This window comes from Diaporthe batatas (assembly GCF_019321695.1).
Source record: "Diaporthe batatas strain CRI 302-4 chromosome Unknown Contig00028, whole genome shotgun sequence".
In the NCBI taxonomy this organism is placed as follows: domain Eukaryota; kingdom Fungi; phylum Ascomycota; class Sordariomycetes; order Diaporthales; family Diaporthaceae; genus Diaporthe; species Diaporthe batatas.
The window spans coordinates 303,900-324,767 of record NW_025408575.1 but is presented as its reverse complement, the minus strand read 5'-3'; the positions used below and the strand labels follow the sequence as shown (position 1 = coordinate 324,767).

The following is a 20,868-nucleotide window of genomic DNA, read 5'->3' as shown; positions in this document are numbered from 1 at the left end:
GGGTTATTACTATTAGTAAGCTTATTAATAATATTAAAGATAATTTAGGTATTAGGGTTTATATTTTTATAAGCTAATATAAAGTTTTAAAGTTTATAGCCCTAACTATTATAGTTTAATACCTTAAGGTCTAGGCTATAGTTATATCTTATTAGGTTATAAGCTACCTACTAGGAGGTAATAGTTAGGGGGTGAATCCCACTATTTAGGAATTAATTAATTTTAAGGTACTTTATATTAGTATAATTAGTCTACTATTATTAATTTTAAAGTAGATTTAATTATATTTTATTAAAATTATAAGGGCTTACTTACTCCCTTTATATATTTTTTAAGTATTTATAGTCTTTATTTAATTTTATTTTAGATTTTAGTACTTAGTTATATCTTATTAAAGGCTTATAAAAAGGGAAGAGGTGGCTTTTTTTATAGTTTTAGTTTAATAAAGTTGGATAAATATATGAGTTAATAGTGGTTATTTATTAGAATGTTAAATTAATAAGGTTTATTTCTAAATAAAGCTTATAATAATAGTTCTTTAAGGTAAGAGTTAAAGTAAATAAGGTTTATTATTATTTAATTTAATTTTATATTAATTAATATTAATAATACTATATATAGTTAGAATTATTAGTTATAATATAGATTTATATATTTAATTTATATATTTACTTTATTAAATAATTTTAATTAATTTATATACTTTTAATTATAGTTCTCTTTAATTATTAGTTTAATATTATTTAAATTAATTCTTTAATAATAAAATATTATATAGTTTATCTTTATTATTATTCTTTATATATATATATATTAAATATAATATTAATTAACTTTAATTTAGTTATTAAAATAAATTATTAAATAGTTAAAAGGTATAATTATTTTTATATTATTAATAGTAAAAAAGTATAGTTTATTTTATAAGTTTTTAGTTTATTATACTTAAAAGAGAAGGATAAGGGGTAATTAGCTTTTAGTTTACTAATAGTTATATAAATATTAATAACTTAATTATAATATAATATATTAATAATTAGTATTATAATATTTTTAATAACTATAAAACTATATTTAAAATTAATATAATTAATATATTTCTACTTATATAATATATAATATTATTTATTTATAAGTTATTTATCTTATTTTATACTATTATTAACTTTACCTATATCTTATAATTAATTAATAGTGCTTTATAAGTTTTAAGTTAAATTCTACTTATCTTTTTTAATTTTTTATATTTTTAAATTATTTTTAATAGTTTTTAATATATAAGGGTATTAAAGATTATCTTCTAGAATATTTAGGTATATAAATAGTTAATATAAAAGTATTTAAATAGATAACCTTTTTTAAAGTTTATTATATAAATATTTAGAAATATTAATTTAAAATAATAAATTTTAACTTTAAGTTAAGGTTTATATATATAAATTATAATATTAATAGCCCTTTTAAAGTAAAAATATTTACTATAAAGCATATTTTTATATTAAATACCTTTTTAACTATTAATAGCTATATAAGTATTAAATATAATATTATAATATAATATAGTTAAAGTAAAAATAATATAAAAGCTATTTAATTAGTTAAGTTATAATTAGTTTTAAAATTAGATAATATAATAAAATTTAATTAATTATAATTATAATAATAATATCAAATATTTATTTTATTTTATTTTACTTTTATAATTTATATATATATTATTATTAAATTAGACTTTTAAATATATTTATATTTATATTTATATTTATATATTATTTCTTATATATATATTTATAATATAATAAAGTAATAATAATTATTACTTTAAGCTTTTAATTTAAAAATTTATTTATTTTATATATAAACTAATATATAATAAAATAATTAATACCTATATAATTACTAAAGTTATATTATAAATATTTATATACTTAATATTATATTTTATATTATAAATTATTATTTAACCTCTTTTAATTTTAATAAAACTTATATATAGTTATATTTAAGTACTTAATTTATAATAGCCTAAACCTTTACTAAATAATTTTAATAATAATAGTAATTAAAAGGTAAAAATATCTTTTATTTAGTTTAGCCTATTAATTAGTTTAAAATAGTAAGTAATATAAATACTAACTTTATAGCTAATAATTACCTTATCTTTTATAAATTTAAAAAGTAAATTAATATATTTTATAAAAGATTATATTAATTTACTTTAAGGTTAAAAGCTATTTATAAGCTTTCTATCTAATTTAGTTAATTAATTTTATTAAATAGTATTTAATTTAAATATTTTAAATTTATTTAAATTAAATTTTATTTTATTATTTATTTAAATAAACCTTAATTCTTTCTCTTATTCTATATTCTTTATACTAACTTTAATTTTAAGGTTAGCTATATAATTTAAACTACTACTTTATTATAAATATATTCTTTTTTAATTTTAATAATATTAAACTTTATTAATTATTTATTTTAAATACCTTTTAAATAGATTATTAACTACCTTTTAACTACTATTATAAATATATTATTAACTACTTTTTAACTATTTTTAAATAACTAATTATTAATTATAATTATTAATAATTTTATTATTTTAATAATAATAAAATTATAATTCTAAATAATAATAACCTTATTATTTAAGTAATTACCTAATTTAACTATATACTATTTTAAAGTATTATTATTATAATCTATACTCTTATTTATTTTATTATAATACTATTTTTACTTATTATAACCCTAAAATAAAATTATAGCTATTTTTAAATATTATATTTAAATATACTTTTAAATAATAATATTTAAGTTAAAACCTATTTATACTACTTTTAATATAAATATAAAGTTTATAGTTATTATTAAAATATATAAGTTATTTTAAATAATAAAATAAACCTATTTTTATTAAATATATAGCTTAATAGCTATATAAATAACTATATTAATATTATATATAAATTTTTAATAAAATAAGTTATATTACTATTATTCTCTATAATTTAATTAAATAATTATATATAAATAACTTTAATAAATCTTTTATAAACTATTTTAAATACTATTATAAAAATATAATTAATAAATTTTACTAACCTATTATTAACTTAATAAACTTAATATTTAATATATATTTTAAAGTAATTTATACCCTTATTAACCCTTATTTAAAATTATTTTAAATATATTAAATTATAATATAATTTTAATTATAATTAAATAAATTTTTTATTCTTAATACTACTAATACTATTTATATAAAAACTTTTAGTAACTTTTAAAATTAATAATAATATTATAATAATCTTTTAAGTTTATATAAAGTTAAAAGAGATACTATTTAAATTTAACTTAAAATTTATTAATATATTATAAGAGTTAAATAATAACTTTATTATATTTTATAAAACTATTATTATTTTTATATTAATTATTAACTTATTTATTATTAATATAAATATATTATTTATTTTAATTATATTTTTAATATTTTATAATTTTATAATAAATTAAAAGTAATATTTTTATTTTAAATTTATATTATTAATAATTAATTTTATTTTAAATTAATTTTACCTATATTAAATATAATTATTATTATTATTTAAAATAAAATAAAAGATTAATTATAATAAATTATTAATTATAAATATTATATAATCTTTTAGATAACCTTTATAAGTTTTATTAAATATAAAAGAGAACTTTAAATAAGGTTAATATTACTATATACTTTTAATTTATAAAACTATACTTTTATATAATATTATTATTAGAATATTTAAGTAGCTTAAAATATAAATAATAGACTTTTAAAACTATAAATATAATAATATTTTATAAAAGGAGAAAAACTACCTTATATTTATATATTTAAAGAAATTTAATATACTAATTAATAACTTTTAATTAATTAATAAACTAATATTATATAAATAATAATTAAAATATAATATTAAATATTAATATTTTTAATAAATATATTATAAATATAAATTAAATTTTAAAAATACTATTATTAAAATTACTTATTATTAAATATAAAAGTTTTAAGTAAATTATTTTTATAAATTAAAAATAAAATTTAATTTTAAAATATTTTAAAAATTATTAATCTTAATATAAAACCTTTATTTTATAATATTCTTATTATATTATTTATTTTTAATAATTAATATTAATAGCTTTATATATTAAAAATAATAGCTTTATTTACTTTAATATATTTAAAATTTATAAAAATATTAACCCTATTTTATTAAATAACTTATTATAAAAAAAAGCTTTATTTTATTATTATATTTATTTTTATTTTATTTTTACTTTAATTTACTTTAAAATATATATAAAGAAATAATAATATTTAAATTAAATATAAAAGGTTATATTTTTATATTTTTAACTTTTATAATTTTATAATAAATTAAAATAATAATAATTAATAATAAATTTAATATTTTATTAAAAATTAATATAAAATATAATTTTATTTTTAATATAAAAATTACTTATTTTAATTATAATAATAATAATAAACTATTATATTAATATTTAATAACTTTAAAATTTAAGTATTTTTATTTAATAAAACTAATTATTATAATTTAATATTATTATTTTAAATTATTATAAACCTAACTTTATTAATAAAATTTACCTTATAATTTATATATTTAAATAGTAATATAAAGGCTATATAATATTTATTTAATACTTTTAAATATATAATAGTATTTTTAAGTAGTTTATATATAACTAATATATTTTTTAAGTTTATAAAGATTATATTTAATTTTAAATTATTTAATATATTAACTTAAAGCTTAATTATAAGGTTAATATTAAAAATAATAATAATATTATTATATTTATTAAAAGTTTTAAACCTTTATAATATTTAAAATTATTTTTAACTTTTTATACTTTTTTATAATAATTAATTATAATAAATACTATTATATATAAATATTATATATAATTAATTATTTAATATAGGTTTAAATAGAGTAAATAAGTAGAAAAATAAATAAAAAATAAAGTTAAAAAGGCTAGATTTCCTTTTAGAAATAGTTTATTTATATATTAGATAGAATAAACTATTAAAATAGGTAAAAGCTTTTATAAAAATAGGAAATCTTTTACTCTTAAAGTTAAAGAGCTTGTAGATAGGTTGTGGATTCGAGGATCCGATCCGATGGGTCTCTAAGGAGATCTGCGATAAGAAACTGGAGGTGCAGGCGAATGACTGAAAATGCCTACCTGTAGTCGTGTTTTCACTAAGCCTGTCAAGCCACTCTACTCAGAGCATGAGCTAAAATGAGACCGGAAGCGATTCTAAGAAGAATGACAAACTTGAAACTAGCAAATCGACATGATTCTGATCGGCCGTCTCTCGCCGTAGCCACGGGTTTTCAAAATTTACATAAGCGGAGGCTTGTGAAGCCGCTGAGTCATCTGGAGTTCCCCTGCGGCATATCACCGGACGTTGTGTCAGCGGCGGCCGCGGCGTTTCATCCTTGCACCGTGTGACCCTCCCTCGTTCAGAATCGTCGCGCCCATGGTGTCTGACTCTTGCGTAAGATGCCCAAGAAGCGAGCATGTGACGCATGCTATCGACGCAAAGTATGCTGTTAGCCTCCACACAGAAAGAAGCAAAGGTACTGACGAAATGTTGAACATTAGATAGAATGTGTTGTAGCCGCGCAGGGCACTCCGTGCGATTGGTGTCAGCATCATAGTCTTGAGTGTACGTTTGTTCGGGAGCGGCCGACGCGAAAACATCGGAAAAGGTCAGTCATCCTAACAAGCGAGATATCTTCTATAGCGCAGATTCTCGGTCGAACCCAGCGTTTCTGACTTTACTAGGGCCCAGTCTCGCGATGTCCAGGAACTCGCCCGTCGGGTGGCACAACTCGAGGGTGCTCTGCCTCAGCCGGTTGCCTCGGACGTGGCAAGTAACACTGCGTCCCCATCACTCGTTGTCACGCCAGAGACAACGACAGCTTCGAGAAGCTCAGCGCGGGATGAGAATACCCCAACCCCAGCAGAGTCTCAAGTGACGACTCCTTGCAATGTCTCTCCCTCGACTGGACCACTCCATTCGGTCGCGAAGCACCTCGGCCCACACTGGTTCTTCAACGGCGTTCCGATATTCTCCGATAAAGGCCAACAATGGGTCTCATCAAGGACCGGACAGCTGGTACAATGGGGTGATTTCCGCTTTCCCATGTACAGGCCCACGCCGCACGCATCATTGAGTCTCAATGAGGGGGACGCGAACTTTCTGGATTTGATAGACCGGAATTCGGCTGATCGGATCATCGGGACCTTGTTTAGCTCGCATGCTACAGGTGCATTTCCTGTCATCGATTCTGTCCTGCTCGGGACAACGATTGAGAAAGCTTACGAGAATGTTGACAGTCCTTTGCCATCACCGAAGCACGTTTCTGCAAGGGCTTGCATTCTGGCAGCTCTGTCGGTGGCGACTCAGCTAGGGGCTTCATGTACCGGTTTGTCGTGTGCTGATACAGAAAGGCTGTACCACAAAGCACAGCGAATTCTGGCACTTCACCCTGGATACATGAATTTCGACACTCTAGTTACGGCTCTTCTGCTGGTAAGATGACCTACCTGCAGCAATTCCAGTTACCTTTAACCGAGTGAGAACACTGACGACAGTTTGAAAAGCGGACAAAATGCACATTAAGTGCCAATTGGCAGGACGCGGCCTTTTACCACACTATCGCCTGTCGCACTGCTTGTGCTTTGGGATATCACACGAACATCCCTCCGCATTGTGATACGGTGGACCCATCTGTGGAGGACCGGAAGAGACGACATGGCCGCAAGCTCTTTTGGCTTTGCTACACGTTCGATAAAGATATCTCACTCCATACCGGTATCCCTCCTCTGCTTATAGATGACTTTTGTGATCTTACATCGTCACCCGGCTGTCGAAGCAACACCACGGTCATTCCTAGCTCGGCGACGTCTTCTGGATGCAATCAGCCAGAAGATGCCTTTAGAATCCCGATACCTACCTTTCCCGGAGATGACGATTTAGCCCGAATCAAAGAACGAGTATGCCGACTTTTGTACTCGCCAAAATCCTTCAGGGACTCCGATATCCAAGTCCTCCACAATATTCGTTGCCTGGATGACGAAATCGAGCAGTGGCGCCTGTCTATTTCAGCTCGGCGGCGTCCGGCTCTGGTTTCGTCTTCGTTCTTAAATTCCCTCAGCTCTGCAGCCAAGGAGTTGCATCGCATTCTCTTAAAACTTGAGTATCTCTATTTGATGACTGTCTTGCACATGGCAGTCAGACGATTCAGAGTCACCAACACAGATACAAGCGACATCGCCGAAGATCATCACCGGCTGATCCATTCGAGTGTGGACATCTCGCTTGAGGCAAGTCGCTCAACCCTTGCATGCCTCAGAGTCATGGTTGATGCGCTGGCACATCAAGCTTTCTGGTATGTGCCTTTCTTTCCTTTGTGTGTTACCGAACCTCGGCGGACACATCACTCTCACTGAAACTAGCACCTGGCACTCACAAATATTGCAATTTCAGTCCGGTCGGTCGCTACGCCACACCTGCTGCTATTACGATTCTGCTTGAAATGCTTGTTCATCCCCGAAGTGAGCAAGTGCAAAGTGATTTGGAACTTTTGATTGCGGCTAGCAACTCCATCCGCCGTATGGCGAATAGTATCTCGGTGCCTAGCGAGGTTCAATACATTAAGGATACGAGCTCTTTCATTATGGAGCTTGTATTCTTGGGGACCTGTGCGATTAGGAAGGCGGGCAGAGTTGAAGCAGATCACGACAGCTAAGACTGCCGAGTGAACTCTGAGCATTCTTGACGAGTTTTTGTGCGTTTCCTGTCCCCTCTAGGTACGAATAATACATGCTACGGCGTCTGGATAAGAGCCCTGTGTGCTTAAGTCCAGAGTTGCAGGCACAGGGGGTAGCATTTTCACCGTGCGAACTCAAGAGCCCGTGAAACACTTCAATGACTAAGCGGAGGTTTTCCTTTCTAATCACCTCGAGCTTCAAGGATCACACAGCGGGCAAGGCCTGCTCCTCGCCCTCATTGGCTACCTGGTTTATTCGATGATACAATAAAGGCATAGCATCGCCTGTCTCTTACTTACTCAACTTTACAGCTAACCATCTTTACTTGAATCTTCCAACAATTTCGACACCTGCATCAACACCATGGCGAAGCTCAAGGCCACTTGGAGTCAGCTCATTCAGAGCACACGCCTCCAGCGCTCCTCTCAATGCTTCTCTGTACTGGGTTCCCAAGGGATCATCTTTGGCGGAGAAGTGATCCCTCGCCAGCCCGTCGACAACCGACTGGACGTCATAAGCCTGGGCACATCTCGAGGTGACTGGCACCTTCTCTGAGTCTCATGACCGCCGCTGACCATCTCCAGGCTCAACCGAGGCCTCAACGCTCGATGCTCCGCCAGAAGCCCCGACCCCACGCGTCGGCTCGGCCAGCGCCGTCATCAAAGACTCGCTGTACTTGTTCTCAGGCCGCGGCGGCATCGCGATGGCACCCGTGGAGGAGAACGGCGCCGTCTGGCGCTACACGCCGTCCCAGTCGGCCTGGAAGCGCTTGGAGCCAGCGGACCCGGAGAAGCCCTTCCCTGCTGGCCGCAGCTATCACGCCATGGCCTCGGACGGGTGCGATCTCCTCTTCGTTCACGCAGGCTGCCCTGAGAAGGGCCGCATGCAAGACCTCTGGTCTTTCAGGCTCAGCTCGCAGACATGGAGGGGGCTTGCTGCGGCGCCGGGGCCGTCGAGGGGCGGGGCCAGCTTAGCATACTTGGGCGGGAAGCTGTACCGGATGAATGGGTTTGATGGTACGACCGAGCAGGGCGGATCGGTCGATATGTATGATCTCGCCACGGATGACTGGTCCTCTGTTGCATTCAGACCCGACGGGAAGGATGGACCTGGACCAAGAAGTGTGTCTGCGCTTGTGGCCGCTTCAGTCAGCGGGAAGCATTATCTTGTCACCATGTTTGGAGAGTGTGATCCTAGCTCGCTCGGTCATGGTGGTGCTGGGAAGATGCGCTCGGATGTGTGGGCTTTCGATGTCAATGAGCAATACTGGCTGGAAGTCGAAACGACTGGGGACGGCCCTGCTGCAAGGGGTTGGTTCGATGCTGACGTGTTCAGAGGAGATGAGCAGGATGCTATTGTCGTCCACGGTGGTCTCGCGGAGGACAACTCACGGCTGGGTGACATCTGGAGGCTGGACTTTATATGAACAGAATATATAGCGAGCCTTATGAAGGCAGTAAGGAAAAAGTCGACTTGGTTGTGCACGGATAAGGTATCGGTTACAGGCATCATATTCAATGTTGCACGTTCCCAATTACAGAATTTCCTATGGTGAACTTTGCATTCCAAGGTTATTGCATCAGATTATCATTATTGTTTTATGACGGCATGGGTATCTCCCTCTACTCAACATTTGAGGCACATCAGATTCGTTCAAGATTGAGGCCTCAGGATGACTCGCTTATACGAAGACAGCTTCATAGGCTGGTCGTCACGGACAGTCAGGACAATGTGGAAGGTCTGTGTAAGTAACAGTCAGCATGTGATGTCGCAATTTCATACAGGTGCCATGGCTATCAAGCTTACCTCATTGTTATTGGGCGTCACATTCACCACGGAACCTGTCGCATCCAGGGCATCAAAGGTCACATTCGGTGAGATGCGCGGGATATCACCCTCGAGGCGGAACGTAGGCTCCCGGTAGTGGAACCAGTCGAACGACAGATCATCTCCATCCGGATCCCAGGACTCCGAGGCATCAAGCACGACAGACTCTCCGAACGAGTAGGGGATCTCAAGGATACCACACGACCCATTGACCACGGCCACAGGCTGGTGGTTAGGCTTCGCAGTCGAGTTGGCGGCGTTGTTGACAGTCCACTGCATGCGGGCAGCAAAGTCGTACTGGTAGGCCTCCCTCCAGCGCCAGATGCTAGCGAACTGGCTAAAGTAAGTCTCATTGTTAACACCGATAGCCCAGTCAGCAGCGTCGCTGAAGGTGCCCTGCGCGCCTGACGACACCATCAGGATGTAGCGGCCGCCCCAGCCGCCCCACTCCGGGTGCTCGGGGGCGTTGAGGCCGTTGGGGATGAGGCCCAGGAAGGACGGGGTGTCGCCCTCCATGATGTACGACCAGTTCAGGTAGTGCGCGCCCAGGGGTCCGATGCGGATGTGCTCCTGGAGCCACTCGTTGCTCACCAGGGACGAGTCGGGGCCGCCCTTGTCGAAATGCCTAAGGCCCTCGCCTGAGATTCCCTGTCGATTTGGTCAGTTCTACGTCCAGGATTCTGTGCGGGTATCGTTTGACTTACGTTCCAGGTGGCAATAGCATACTCGCTGAAGCCGTGGATAGACACGATGTAGAAAAGAGTGGGGAAGTTGGTCCGGATCCAAGCACCAGCGTCGTCCTGGTCCGAGATGGAGTACACCCGCAGCTTACGGACGAAGGCTGCAACCTCATCCTCGCTCCTGTCGTTCCTGACCTGGTTCAGGGCCTCGGCCAGTACATTGGCTCCGCCCCAGGCGAGCACCCAGAGCGGCTCCTCACTGGCATCCACGCCTGCAACCAGCGCCGTCGACGCGTTACTCGGGGTCGGCTCGTCCAGAGCAGCCAAGCCGTACACCGAGTGTCCAGTGACGACCTTGGCGGCAACCTCGTCTGCTGGAGGGTAGACGCCGGCCTCGGGGACGTGGCTGTTGAGGTTTCCCAGGACCTGGCGGTAGCCGTCGATGACACCGTAGGTGGACGGCGTGTCGATGGAGTCGTTCTTCCAGGTTGAAGTCACGACAGCGATGTTGACGATGTCGAGCTCGTTTGCGTAGGTCAGGAAGCGGACCAGACTCATCTGGTCGTCTGGCTCGTTGGAGATATCCGTCATGACAAAAACCCGCGTCTTGTTCTCGTACTTGGCCGTCTCGCACAGGTTCTCGCTCTGGCGGGTCCGGATGTTGCCGGCGAGCGCCGAGAGGGCGAGGCCGGACACGGCAAGAAGCCCCCGGAGGGAGATAGCAGCACCGCCCATTGTTGCTATGGTCAGCTTGTCAATACGGGCAACAGGTGCAACAGCTCGCGAGAAGACTGACCCTCAAATGCGGAGCGAGCCACGGTGCCATTTATACCTGCGAGACCGAGGCCATCAACCCATAACTCCATGATTATTACTCGCGCAACGCAAGACTCGACAGGATCTCCTCCCGCCTCCTCTCCTCCCGAGCTCGGTACATGCTAGCTCGTGGTTTGGGGGCTTCCCGTCGGCAAATTACGTGGTGTTAGTAGTCTCCCAGGGGCTGTCTGGCCTAGGTACAGTAGTGTGTGTGGTACCCGAGGAGCACCCACTCACCCAAGAAAACGCGGGCCGATTACAGCAGGCGACCATGACAATGGGCTCACGGGACCGACCTGCAAGAAGAGCCTTTCCGATTTCCCCACATATCCCCGCGTCTTTGCCAGGAACAAGTGTGGGGTGCAGCATGATGGCTTGGATGGTTCCCCGTACGGAGTACTTTTTTAGCACCATGTTCCTGGCGGTGACGAAATTGCGGGAATACTTCTAGGCCACCTTGGGGGGGCAGTATCCGGTCCTCGGCATGCCCCAAGAGATCCACCCGGTATCCGCAATTTTCAACGAGTATGCTGGTGACTGGACGCATGTCATGAACCCATAATCACCGCATCTGGGCTTTTGTCGGCTTGCCCGGCCGGATAAAGTCCGTCGTCCCGACTGAACATCGTCCGACTTACCTAGGTGTTTGTCTCTGTCACAGAGCTGTACGATGCGAGGAGGCACTCGAACGCGTGATTGATTGTATAGCTAGTAGGTATGACCCGTATGATGTGGTCTACTTATAAACACGGTTGTTCCGGTCTATCCCCGCATGAACCCTACGTCTATTCCGTCTTGTTCCGCGCGACTCATTCCAACATTAATGATCTGAACTCCACAAGCATGCCCCGGGGTGGCTTTAAAGTCTATACGTGTATAGCCTGTACCCGATGTTTCCGTCCTGCGCCATTTAGTTGCCTATCACGTCAAAGCCCCATTGCCCTCATCCACACAGGCTCTGTTTCTAGTCTGGGTTTGTGCAGATCGTTCGCCGTCACGGGACTGTCGTGAACACCTCGGTCGTAGATGTCGTAGTCACTGTTACATAGTCAGCGCTGCCAGATCATTGGAGTGACTCATCGTCAGGTCACGCCACTCACAACGAGAAGCAGTCGATCTCATCTCGCCTTGAGGCTTGCCTGTTCACCCATACTGCTGCACTCCTCGGTCCAGCAGCAAAGACACCCCATCCTTCGCGGTCGATCACGACCTCGCCCCAGCAACCGCCCAAGACGTCCGTCCATCTCTCGCCGGCATGCTCGGGACCAACAAACATCGGTTTTGTCGTGTGTGTCCAGCCATTGGTCATGACCACGGCCATTCCCGCCGTTCCGTATTGTGGGAAGCCCAGTCTTGTAAAGCCGATCGAGTGGGGATGGTCGAAGTAGTCGATCTGGGGCCCGTACGCGAAGAGCTTGCGTGCCTGGACGATCTTGGGCAGGAGCTTCCCTGCAAATGGGGGCTCGTTGAAGCCGTTGCCGTCCGGACGGGGATAGCCATATAAGTGGCCGTAGAACACGCATGGGGTGCCGCAGTCGGCGCGGAGAAGAATGAGAGAGTATGCCAAGGGCAGGAAATACTCCGCGATAGGAGCTGCCAGTGACTGGCCTTCCATCTGAGTTTGGGTCAGTATGATTACGACACAAGCGTCTTATCAACTCAACGAACCGTATCGTGATTTGCGACAAATGTCTAAAGGTTTGTAAGCCAACGTGTCTCGTAAGCCCGGGCCAAGATGCTTACCACAGCGTGCCGGGGCCTGATCGACGCCAACGAGCCATCGAAGACCGTGCGAAGATCCGCTCTGTCTTGGAAGGACAATCTCGAGAAGTTGTTAACGAGCCTCACATCGAAAAGCGAGATGCGGTCTCCCATGAAGCTGATGAATTTGGACAGCACATTCGAGTCATCTCGCCAATACTCGCCAACAATGAACCAGTCCCTGCCGACAGTGCGATCAATGTGATGGACAAGATCTCGCAGGAAGCTCGCGGAGTAGTGCTTGACGGCGTCCAGGCGCAGACCGCCCAGCCTGACCTGGGAAGCGAGCCACGTCACCCAGTAGAACAGGTCTCGCCGGACCTCTGGGTGGTTGTGATCCACATCGGCGAACATGCTACAAGAGAGGCCGTTAGTGATGAAGATTCCAGCCGGGCGGCTTTGCGCGCATACAGGTAATCATAGCTCCCGAGCTCCTCATCGACGTCCTGCGCCCACTCCTTGCCCTCAAACTTCCAGACGCCTTTTGATTGCGTCCTGTGGTCATAGTCAATCCCGGTGAAGTGCTCCTTGTTCCACTTCAGAGGGCTATAAGCGGAGCCTCGTCCAGGAAATTCGTAGCCGCACCACGCCTCAATCACACACGACTCTTCGTTGACCTTGGTCCGATCTTGGTCCTATTTCAGCAAACTGAGCCTACAGCCCCGTACTCGGAGGCAGGAGAGTCCTCCCAGGCCTCCTTTTCACACGTGGCAAAAACAAACTCACCTTCGCCTTCGTATTTGGTAGCTGCAACCTCCTCGCTGTAGTCCGCCGCGGCCTTGTGGTTCAACACCGCGTCGAACAGAATCCGGATCCCATAACGCCCGGCGCTCTCGGCCATCGCCACAAGCTCCTCCTTAGTGCCCCACTTGGTGTGCCGGGAGCCCTTTTGGTCAAACTCGCCCAGATCGTAAAGGTCATATATGTCGTAACCGTTGCCCGTGTACCAGCTCGCCTTGCACGCCGGAGGGATCCACATGCTTGTGATGCCGAGGGCCGCGAGGGCGGGCGACGCCTTCTCCAGCCGGCGCCAGTGCTGATGATCCGCCGGGACGTACCACTCGAAGCCCTGGAACATGGTCTGGTTCTTTGCACCCGGCGGTGGGACGCCAACCGGCGGCCGTGGTGGTATCGGCGGCTGTCCTCCATGGAAAGGGGGGCCGAAGCCCTGCTGCTGGCCGTTCATGGTTGTGAGATGAGCAGGCGATGGCTCATGTCTTCCCAGATGACTGGCAGGTAGATCATGGAGGATCGATAAAGGGTAGCAGCGGAGACTGGACCAGGGGACGTGAGCTAATAAATATGGCCGTCGGCGGAATTCGAGCGAGAGATTTGCGGCGGCTGAGGTTCGAGACAACCTTGGAAGACAGCTCTCCAATAGTCGTCTCCAAAGGTCTGACGTGAGATGCGATAACGTAATCAGGCGGCGCCGGGCTGCACCGTGGACCGCCCCCTGAGCTTTTTGTTGACGTGTTTCTACGTAGAATGCAAAGACCATTTCAAGACTGTGGAACAAGTGACGTTAAACTGACTCGTTCTCCATTTCTTGACCGCTGGACCAAGACAATCAATGGGTACCCAGGCACGCTTCCAAGGTTGTTAAGTTGAAGATTATTCAATCTGGCAACCGAACATCGTATTTCTGTCAACGCGCTAGTACACAAGTAGCTTGCTGCGAGGTACTTTCGTGGAACTCCCTCACAGTTTTATGTCGCTCTCGGCACGATGATCCGATCAGAAATCCACGCACAACGATCAGCCTTTAACTGCACGTGATTGCAGCTCAATGTGGAGGAAGAACTTATGTACGGCTGACATCTTGTGCAATTAGTTACCTACCTAGGTACCTAGGTAGGTAAGTTGGGTCATTAATACTGGTTATTGCAGTGCGAGGCTTCAATACTGCAATCGGGACATCTGGAGTGAGCGCAAGGCAGAAAGCGCGACATTTCTTACTTCTTCAGATGAATATAGATGCAGGAGTGCACAAAATGAAAATTTTGTCTCATTCATTTTCATAGTTCTCAAGTGCCCCCAAGGAATGCACATGTTTTTGCTGGACGCCACCAAGTCTGCCACTCCTCCCCTGTGCAGACCTTCAAAATATTCGTACGATTTCTGGTGAAACTCCTCTTCAAAAACCAATACTGTGGTTCCTATCATGAAGCACTAGTACACCCTCTACTGGCCTGGGGCTGATAGCATCGATGGTCGGCGTCGGTAAGTTAAACGTCGTGTTGCCTTCTTCACTAAATTGCGTGTCCCGGGCTGAGCCGGGGCAGTGCTGTAAGAGCTAGGTCGGCTGCAGCCCAGTACATGCCAACCTTTTAGCTGATATGAGTTGACTTGGCACACCTGACAGGTTGGTCGCAGCCGGAAGGATCATTGCCGACAGCTAGAACCGCTCAAAAACGGACATCCACGCCAAGTTCCATGGAATGTCAGGCCGATGCAAGGCAATTGGGATTTCAATCTATCCGACCACCGTAGAATCGGGCTGTCTCTTGCCATTTGGCATGGTGATCGGAGCAACATAGCGAAAGGAAACACTGAGTGTCGACTCTGGAGCATTCATGAAGGGACGAGGGCATGACTTCTACAGAAAAAGACTGTGGTATAAAGGTTGCCTCATTACCGGTAGTTCTAATAAGACAAAAGACTTTCAAAAACATTTCGAGTACCCCTGGTGCCTCTCAAACTTGAAGCGTCCGAGAAATCTAACCACTTGTGACATAAACAATTCCGCTCCTGAGATGATGTCCCTGCAAGTTCTATTCGCGGCAGCAGTGCTAGCACTGGGAGCACATTCCCTTGTGGACTCAACGTTCGCCAAACTCAACGCAAGCACCACCTGCGACGACGTCTGCAAGGAGCTTGTCTTCCGCGCCTCGTCCTGGGAGGCGGAGCAGAGAGCCTCAGACTCCACCTTTTACACCGTGCCCAGCAACTACTCCAATGAACTTAGCCCAGGAATTGTACTGAAGCTCGAAGAGACAACAAATCTGACAAATTACACTGTTCCGGCCCCGCTGACTATGTCACGGATGCTCTACACCACCGAAGACCTCAACGGCACTGTCATCCCAACGTCGGCCTACGTTCTGTGGCCATCAAGCCCGCTCAAATTGCCTTCATCTGACCCATCATCGAACATGACCCACTGGCCCCTGGTCGCATGGGCTCATGGCACTTCTGGAGGTCTATCTCCCTGCGCTCCGAGCAACTACCGCAGTCTGCAATACCACTTTCAAGTTCCTTTCACGCTGGCCCTGCAGGGCTACGTTGTCGTGGCGCCGGATTACGCGGGGCTAGGCGTAGGGAGACTACCAAACGGCGAGGAGATAATGCACCCGTGGGCAGCATGGCCGGCACACGCGAACGACATCGCGAACGCTATCACGGCGGCACGCAATGCCTTTCCCCGGTTTCTCGACGCCAGTGGGCCATTCATCGCCATGGGCCACTCCCAGGGTGCTGCATCTGTATGGTCTTTCGCAGAGCGCCAGATCACCAAGCCTGTGCCGGGATACAAAGGCGCTGTTGCCATCGCCCCGCCAACAGGTATCATCGAGCAGGCCAGAAAAGCCCGTGCTGACCACGAAGCCAACCAAACGCAGCTCTGGACCAATCCGTTGCTGAGCTTCCAATTACCTCTAATTAAGGGCGTCACCGCCGTTTACCCGTCCCTCAACCTGTCTGGCATGACCGAGCTTGGCCGGGACAGGTGGGTCAATGTCCAGGAGGCTGTGCAGGGCTGCTTGCCTACTAAACAGGTGTCGGGCCTCGGTGCCCCTCTGGGGGACATGGCTTATCGGAACTGGACTGAACAACCTGCTGTTCTCGAATTCGAGAGGAGGACTGCGGTTGGGCGAAGGCTGTTCAAAGGTCCTATGTTGGTCATCTCTGGGAGCCTAGACGCAGTCACTGACATCAACAACTTGAGGGAGACCGTCAACGATACTTGCGAGGCTATCGAGTTGAGTGAATCACCGCAGAGTCTGCACTTCGCCGAGTACACTGGTTTGAACCATTTCCCGGTCATTCAGGCGAGCCAGAGCAAGTGGCTTGGCTGGGTCACGCAGCGGTTCTTTTCAGGCGGAGCTTCCGAGACTGGCTGCGTAGCAGAGATCATCGAGGGTTTCAGAGGCAATGATGCCAGTGCCATTAGTTCGGTTTTCCCAAACTTCCTCCTTGAGACAGCGGGAGCTGATGACAAGTGGAAGTATGCCCTGTAATTCATCTTTTGTCAAAATTCTTAATAATATGAGCCTCTGCCAGGCTCAAATAGCTTAACGATCCAGGTACCTTCTCCATAGACCTTTAATAAATTTGATTCTTTTGGTAGCCAGTGCCGTATGCCTGCCCGGGAACTATTCTTTGTGAACCTGATTGAGCGAAATAGATAATGAAAGGCAGTGAATCTCTTCGGCTAGTAGTTTCGTTTTTAATCCCTATATATATAAAATATATATAGTGCCTTTATATAGTAGTAAACACTTAAAACCTAATATTTAAAAAAATATAATATTAATAATAGTAGAAAGAAAATATAATATATAGGTATATAGTTAAACTTTATACTATATAAATAAAGTTAGAAAGTATTACTTCTAATAATACTATATTAAAATTATTAATATAAATAGCTTAAAGGTTAATAATTAGTAAAGTAGTTATATAATAAGATTAAAATAATTTTAAAATAACCTCTATAAAAGAAGAATTCTATAAAGTAAAACTTAATAAACTAACTCTTCTTTATTAATATACTTAATAACTATTTAAATCTACCCTTATTAAATAAATTAAATATATTATAATCTTTATTTTAAATATATAACTAATAGAATAATAATATTATAATAATAAATTTATTTAAAAATCTTTTATATAAATTTTATAAAAAATTAAAACTTTTTAAAAATTAAATAGAGTTTATTTATTATATATTAAATAAATATTATATAAAGAAAATAAAAGTTTAAATATTTAAAAATTAAATCTTCCTTTTAAGTATATTATTTTATTATTAAAAATTTATTTACTTCTATATAATATATAAAGAATATAATAAAAAAAGAAGCTTTATAAAGAAAGTTAATAATTCTATATATAAATAAGTTTAAAAGTATATAATAAGTAATTACTAACTTTATATTTAAAGTATAAGTTAATAGTTAGTTTAAAAGTTAAGAAGATAATAAATAAATAAATAAATAGTTAAATAAAAAATATAATGTAGTTAAAGCCTCTCTTCGGCTATGGCTCCTTCATACCTAGGTACTTTAGCTTACCGGTCAAGAAGCGTTATAAAAAATCGTTTCATTCGCCACAACCACGGCAGGAATAAAGCACAATGTTGCCACAATTTAGCCCTGGAGCCTCAAATGATAGAAAAACATAAATCTTTACGCAGAACGGTTTCTCTATATTGAGTGACGATGATTATATCCGGTCCGAGCATGAATAGGCCATCAGTCTGGCAAACACCACTCTCATGAAATCTGGCCCAAGCCTCGAGAGGCAGCAAGTCGCCTAGCATGCCAAGGCCACATACAGGGGCTCGACTTAGAGTAATTTTGGGCATGTTGTTCGTAGTCGCCTGTATGCGTCTATAAAAGAAATTATCGTTGGGGGCTGTATGGGGGCTAAAAGAGTCTTGTCTCATTTCAACAGCCAGTCATTGGCTTGAATCTTCTCTGTGCATATGCAGGCCTCTCAGCTGAATGTGCTGGGTGCAACGTGAAACGACCCGTACCGGCTATGTCGGCCTCTGGTCATTTCTGTTGTAGGTAGATAAGCCTTCCACTTACCACTTTTCTCGCGCACAGAAATTTGCCCTGTTATCCTCTCGCTTATCTTGGGCCGCTGAATGCGTGCCACATCCAAATCCAACCGTCAGCATCTTGATTGTGTACCTAGGTATCAGCTCTCAGTGATCAAACCTCACGATGGAAACAATCACAGCACCACCGACGCTACCAGCGAGCTGGAAACCGACCGGTACCGCTTGCCTCACCTCTGATGACTACTGGATAATATGGGATTACGGTCAAGATGACAGTCAATTGGTGCTCGGGGGCCCATCGCAGACGACAGACTGTCTGCCGACGCCCTGGGCGGTCGACGTTGTATTTAACGGAGAGGACTGCCCCCAAGGATATACTTCGGCGTGTAAGGGTGCAGATTCCCGTGGCGAGGTCACCTGCTGCCCCAGGTACATTACATCCACGAATCCATATCCTCATCACAAGCCCGAAGGAGACACTAACATTCTTTTTTTGACGATTTACAGCCTCCACAGTTATAAATTCACATGCCGTTCTCAGATTCCATTCACGAATCACGAGTCCCAGTACCCTTGTCTATCCCATTGGTGGACGTTCACAACGGTAAATGTATCGCGTACACGATTTGACGGGAACCCGCCCAGCCAAGAGGCAGCAACTAAAAGTACACAAAACGTCCTGCGCGCTATGGCGGTGAAGTACACAACTTCGGTATGTGAGAAGAGAGTATCCGGTTTCAGTGACTTTATTGAGGCTGACTGACAACATCCATATAGAAGTTCCTTCACGATGCCGGCGCTACCGCCCAGGCTACCGCTCAGACTCCGGTGTCACCAGTGGCCCCAGCAACAATCACACTAACAGCTCCCGTTCAGAGCTCTGCGGAAACCTCCGCAGAGTCTGGGCTCAGCGCAGGTGCTTCGGCTGGAATCGGCGTCGGCGCTGCGGCGGGTACTGCTCTCTTGTTGTTCGTTCTGTGGTACATGTACCGCTTAAGAAGGTCTCACAAGAAACCCACTGGGCAGGATGCCGATTGCTTTCAGAGCTTTCACGAAAGATTAGCAAAGCATCCAATGGACACCCCAGAGAATGCAACACAAGTTTGGGTTGAAATGCCAGCAAACAGCTCGGCACGCCGGGAGCTACCTTCCTCGGAGGTAGGACATTGGAAATAAACGCAGATTCTTAATTGGTCTCGTGGATGGATTGATTAATGGGGAGGGTGTTAAAGAAATTGTGATTGGATTTGCCGGCTTCGATCTGGTGATCAATTGTAATAATAGATATTCTACGCCGGTCGACAGCGTCTAGAGAATCCCGGGATATTTATATAATATGGGAGACTAGACACCTCTATCGCTTAGGCGTCACATAATAAGACTGCTATTTCCTTGATTAAGAGGATAATCAGTATCCGATACCAATGGACAAAGCACCTTGATAAGTCCAATGATTACAATTCGGAAAGTAAAGTCCCATCACGCGACAGGAGCGTGAAAGAACTAAAGGCATCCAAAGTAGCACCAATTCAAATAGCTAATAAGGTGGTACTTGTTTAATTCGGAGCGGCAGTTCTCAGATGATGCAGAGTCCTCGGAGACAATGATTACTCAGAGGCCGACCAACGGCCTAGAAAAATGCAGTATTTCAAAGCCAGGTACTTCAAATGCAGGTCTATGACTGCGCCAGTGAGATCCCTCTTCAATTTTTAGGAAGTCATATCTCAACCTGCTTTCCGTACAGCTCTGTAGAATTTTGCTGTTTGAAATTGCAGTAGAAGTTTCTGTCCATAGCCTTGCTCGAAATACTTTGGACGATCTCCTCGAGCCATCACCCGACGGAACCACCCATGTTTCAGTAGCCTGTCCACCGGCACCAGAAATTAAAATAGTTCTTCATTCGTATCATGCCAGCCGGATACCGACCGGATTATGAGGTAAAGGAACGTTTCAACGTGTGCCTTTCTCGACACCGAGGATGATTGCAATGGCTCCATCGAGAAGTTCCCGTATGGCGCAGTGGAGAAAAATTGAAAGAAATTGCGGGGGACACCAGCGCCGTTAACATCTGAATGATTGGCCATTGCAAGCGTGTCGGTTTTTACCCCATGATAGTATCTACGCAGC

General features: G+C 41.0%; 5 protein-coding genes across 5 annotated transcripts; 3 read left to right on the top strand and 2 right to left on the bottom strand.

The window, feature by feature from the left end:
* Positions 1-8,232: 8,232 nt before the first annotated feature.
* KVR01_013532 (uncharacterized protein) lies at positions 8,233-9,295 on the top strand (the record flags this gene model as incomplete). The annotated part of the gene is made up of 2 exons (XM_044788299.1): positions 8,233-8,404; positions 8,454-9,295. The coding sequence occupies 2 exons, from the start codon at positions 8,233-8,235 to the stop codon at positions 9,293-9,295; spliced, it is 1,014 nt and encodes a 337-aa protein (XP_044637460.1).
* Positions 9,296-9,522: 227 nt separating this feature from the next.
* KVR01_013516 (uncharacterized protein) lies at positions 9,523-11,111 on the bottom strand (the record flags this gene model as incomplete). The annotated part of the gene is made up of 3 exons (XM_044788702.1): positions 9,523-9,609; positions 9,676-10,344; positions 10,401-11,111. 3 exons carry the CDS (start codon positions 11,109-11,111, stop codon positions 9,523-9,525), a joined length of 1,467 nt encoding a protein of 488 aa, XP_044637444.1.
* A 762-nt stretch (positions 11,112-11,873) lies between these two features.
* KVR01_013560 (uncharacterized protein) lies at positions 11,874-14,375 on the bottom strand. Its single transcript, XM_044781333.1, has 6 exons — positions 13,680-14,375; positions 13,365-13,581; positions 12,936-13,308; positions 12,861-12,884; positions 12,293-12,807; positions 11,874-12,230 (listed from the first exon to the last, which is right to left on the bottom strand). The coding sequence occupies exons 1-6, from the start codon at positions 14,137-14,139 to the stop codon at positions 12,119-12,121; spliced, it is 1,701 nt and encodes a 566-aa protein (XP_044637488.1). The 5' UTR covers positions 14,140-14,375; the 3' UTR covers positions 11,874-12,118.
* Positions 14,376-15,639: 1,264 nt separating this feature from the next.
* On the top strand, positions 15,640-17,188 carry KVR01_013577 (uncharacterized protein; the record flags this gene model as incomplete). Its single annotated transcript, XM_044794694.1, has 1 exon — positions 15,640-17,188. Exon 1 carries the CDS (start codon positions 15,707-15,709, stop codon positions 17,186-17,188), a length of 1,482 nt encoding a protein of 493 aa, XP_044637505.1. The 5' UTR covers positions 15,640-15,706.
* Positions 17,189-18,803: 1,615 nt separating this feature from the next.
* Positions 18,804-20,137, top strand: KVR01_013543 (uncharacterized protein). The gene is made up of 3 exons (XM_044792240.1): positions 18,804-19,170; positions 19,249-19,453; positions 19,519-20,137. Exons 1-3 carry the CDS (start codon positions 18,905-18,907, stop codon positions 19,915-19,917), a joined length of 870 nt encoding a protein of 289 aa, XP_044637471.1. The 5' UTR covers positions 18,804-18,904; the 3' UTR covers positions 19,918-20,137.
* The last annotated feature ends 731 nt before the right edge of the window (positions 20,138-20,868 follow it).